General features: G+C 44.1%; 1 protein-coding gene across 2 annotated transcripts; it reads left to right on the forward strand.

The window, feature by feature from the left end:
- The first annotated feature begins 168 nt into the window (after nucleotides 1-168).
- On the forward strand, nucleotides 169-1,870 carry urahb (urate (5-hydroxyiso-) hydrolase b). Of its 2 annotated transcripts, none has more exons than XM_052061315.1 (4): nucleotides 169-279; nucleotides 1,027-1,185; nucleotides 1,319-1,454; nucleotides 1,611-1,870. In XM_052061315.1, the coding sequence occupies exons 2-4, from the start codon at nucleotides 1,052-1,054 to the stop codon at nucleotides 1,698-1,700; spliced, it is 360 nt and encodes a 119-aa protein (XP_051917275.1). In that variant the 5' UTR covers nucleotides 169-279; nucleotides 1,027-1,051; the 3' UTR covers nucleotides 1,701-1,870. The 2 variants fall into 2 exon arrangements, with proteins under 2 accessions (XP_051917275.1, XP_051917276.1); XM_052061316.1 differs by having other exon boundaries at nucleotides 208-279; nucleotides 1,032-1,185.
- The last annotated feature ends 313 nt before the right edge of the window (nucleotides 1,871-2,183 follow it).

Raw genomic sequence — 2,183 nt, forward strand, 5'->3', positions numbered from 1 at the left:
TCATGATTGAATCTTCACTCGAGTTATCTGCTTGAACAGGACGCTCGACTTGAATGAAAAAGAATCGGTTTGCGCTCAGCCTCTGAAATGAGCTGGCGATGATGATTAAATTTGCCTTATCGCGGCTGAGTGGTCACTTGTTTGTTGACTTTTTTTTTTTTTTTTTTTTAATGATTCATTCCAGACACGACGACCTTTGACAGCAGGCTTGTTTGCAGTGCACGCTGGGTCGTCATACAGGGACGGGAGAGTTGGAGCAAGCAGGCAATTCACCAGCAGGTAAGGCCAGAAATGTTATGATTCACCTTATTTGTAAATTCTTTCTGGCATGGACTCGACGTGATGATGAGTTTTGCTTTTGTCGTCTGTTTCCCGTTTCTTTAGGTTTTTTTTTTTTGGTTTTGTTTTGGTCAGTTTTCAAAAAGAACATCAAGAAGCAGTCATCAGCCGTTTGTTACTATGGATCAGGGGTGTCCAAACTTTTTGCCAAGGGGGCCAGATTTTATGTGGTAAAATGTCTGGGGGGCCGACCTTGGCTGACATTCTTTCCATTGAACAACAATATTGTTCAACAAATTTTAGTAAGCCAGTCTGTTTCACATTTCCATTTTTATTTTAATTTCAACAATCTTAAGAATTTCTTTTGGTTCATTTGAAACAGGAATTTGAAATATGACATATCAGTCAATATAAACACGGAGTGATGTCTTGTTAACTCGTGAGTGATGCCCTCTAGTGTCTAAATGCTATTACTCATTTAGTGAATGCTATTACTCATTTAGCCACTAGAGGGAAGCAGTACTCTATGAAACATCACTCACCAGTCTACGAGACCTCAGTCAATGCAACACGTGTTCCATTGCGCCCAACCTGCGGGCCAGACGGCACTGATTTTATGACAGGGGGCGAGGGCCGGATGAAATTCGACCGCGGGCCGGATTTGGCCCGCGGGCCGGACTTTGGACAGCTGCTATGGATGATCACGACGGGCCGGTTGTTGTTGTTGTTTTTTTCTTCTTTTCCCAGGGAAGCCGTTGTCGCGGCGTCTCGGATGATGACGTCGGAGCGCAGCCCGCTCACCACGCGCGTGCTCAACATCAGCGACGGCGTTCCCGCCGCACGAGTGTCCCTCAGCCTGCATCGACTCGACTCGCAGCTCAAGCTCTGGAACATGCTCAACCTCGGGTACGACACTGATGAATGTCATAAATGTCCGGCTGGCCACCGGTGGCGTGCAAAAGAATCACAAAATGAAGAATCCATCGCGTCACGGTGACTTTTTCTTTCCTTTTTTTGTTGTTGTCCTGACATATGTCAGGATGACGGACGAAGACGGCCGCTGCCCGGGTCTCATCAGCCGGGAAGCATTCTTGCCGGGAATGTATAAGTTGCGCTTTGAGACCGGAGCGTACTGGACCAGCCTGGAACGCGACTCCTTCTATCCCTACGCTGAGGTTTTCGACACGCTCACAATGTCGATTTTGAATGATAGTTTAGTCATGTTAAGGAGGGACTTTCCATCGTGTACGAATGTGATTTGGTAGATAAGTCATTGACCGTTATGCAATCAAGTGATCGATCATCTTTCCATTCATGTGTGTGAACTGCAGGTGGTGTTCACTGTCACGGATTCGATGCATAACATCCACCTGCCGCTGCTTATGAGCTGTTACTCCTACAGCACCTACATGGGAAGCTGAGGACCTTCAGCCATTCCTTGCCCCGTCCGCCTCTGTTTTGAAACCTTTCACCTAATTTTTGTGTTTTGCAATATTTTTATCGGAGTTAAATTCAGTAACGTGTGATACAATTATGAACGTGTTTCTGTGGTTGCCTGCGCTAACAATAAATATATTTAATTCAAAATTAATTCGTTTGTTAAAGGATGTATGTTGTCATCTGAGTTAAAAAAAAAAGCACCATCACGCTTCACACACGTTTTTGGGACGGACGATTATTTCTCTCCACAATTCAGGCGTTATGAGAGCAACAAGTGTAGAGCTTCTCTCGTAGCGCCTGTCTTAAATTAAGTCACGATAAAACAGAATAAACCCAAATACACTTTAATAACAAAAAATGTATGTTTTATAATAACCATTAATTAGAGCCGAATCATTAAAATATGCTAATACGAGTGCTTCTGTTTTTTTTTTCCTTCCTCCATTTATGATCAGGCGCTGCAA

Source organism: Hippocampus zosterae, chromosome 3 (assembly GCF_025434085.1).
Source record: "Hippocampus zosterae strain Florida chromosome 3, ASM2543408v3, whole genome shotgun sequence".
NCBI lineage: Eukaryota > Metazoa > Chordata > Actinopteri > Syngnathiformes > Syngnathidae > Hippocampus > Hippocampus zosterae.

Coding starts and splice junctions, on each gene's coding strand:
- urahb (XM_052061315.1), top strand. CDS start 1,052: ATGATGACGTCGGAGCGCAGCCCGCTCACCACGCGCGTGCTCAACATC. Junction 1,186..1,318: donor TGGAACATGCTCAACCTCGG/GTACGACACTGA, acceptor GACATATGTCAG/GATGACGGACGAAGACGGCC. Junction 1,455..1,610: donor CCTTCTATCCCTACGCTGAG/GTTTTCGACACG, acceptor TGTGAACTGCAG/GTGGTGTTCACTGTCACGGA.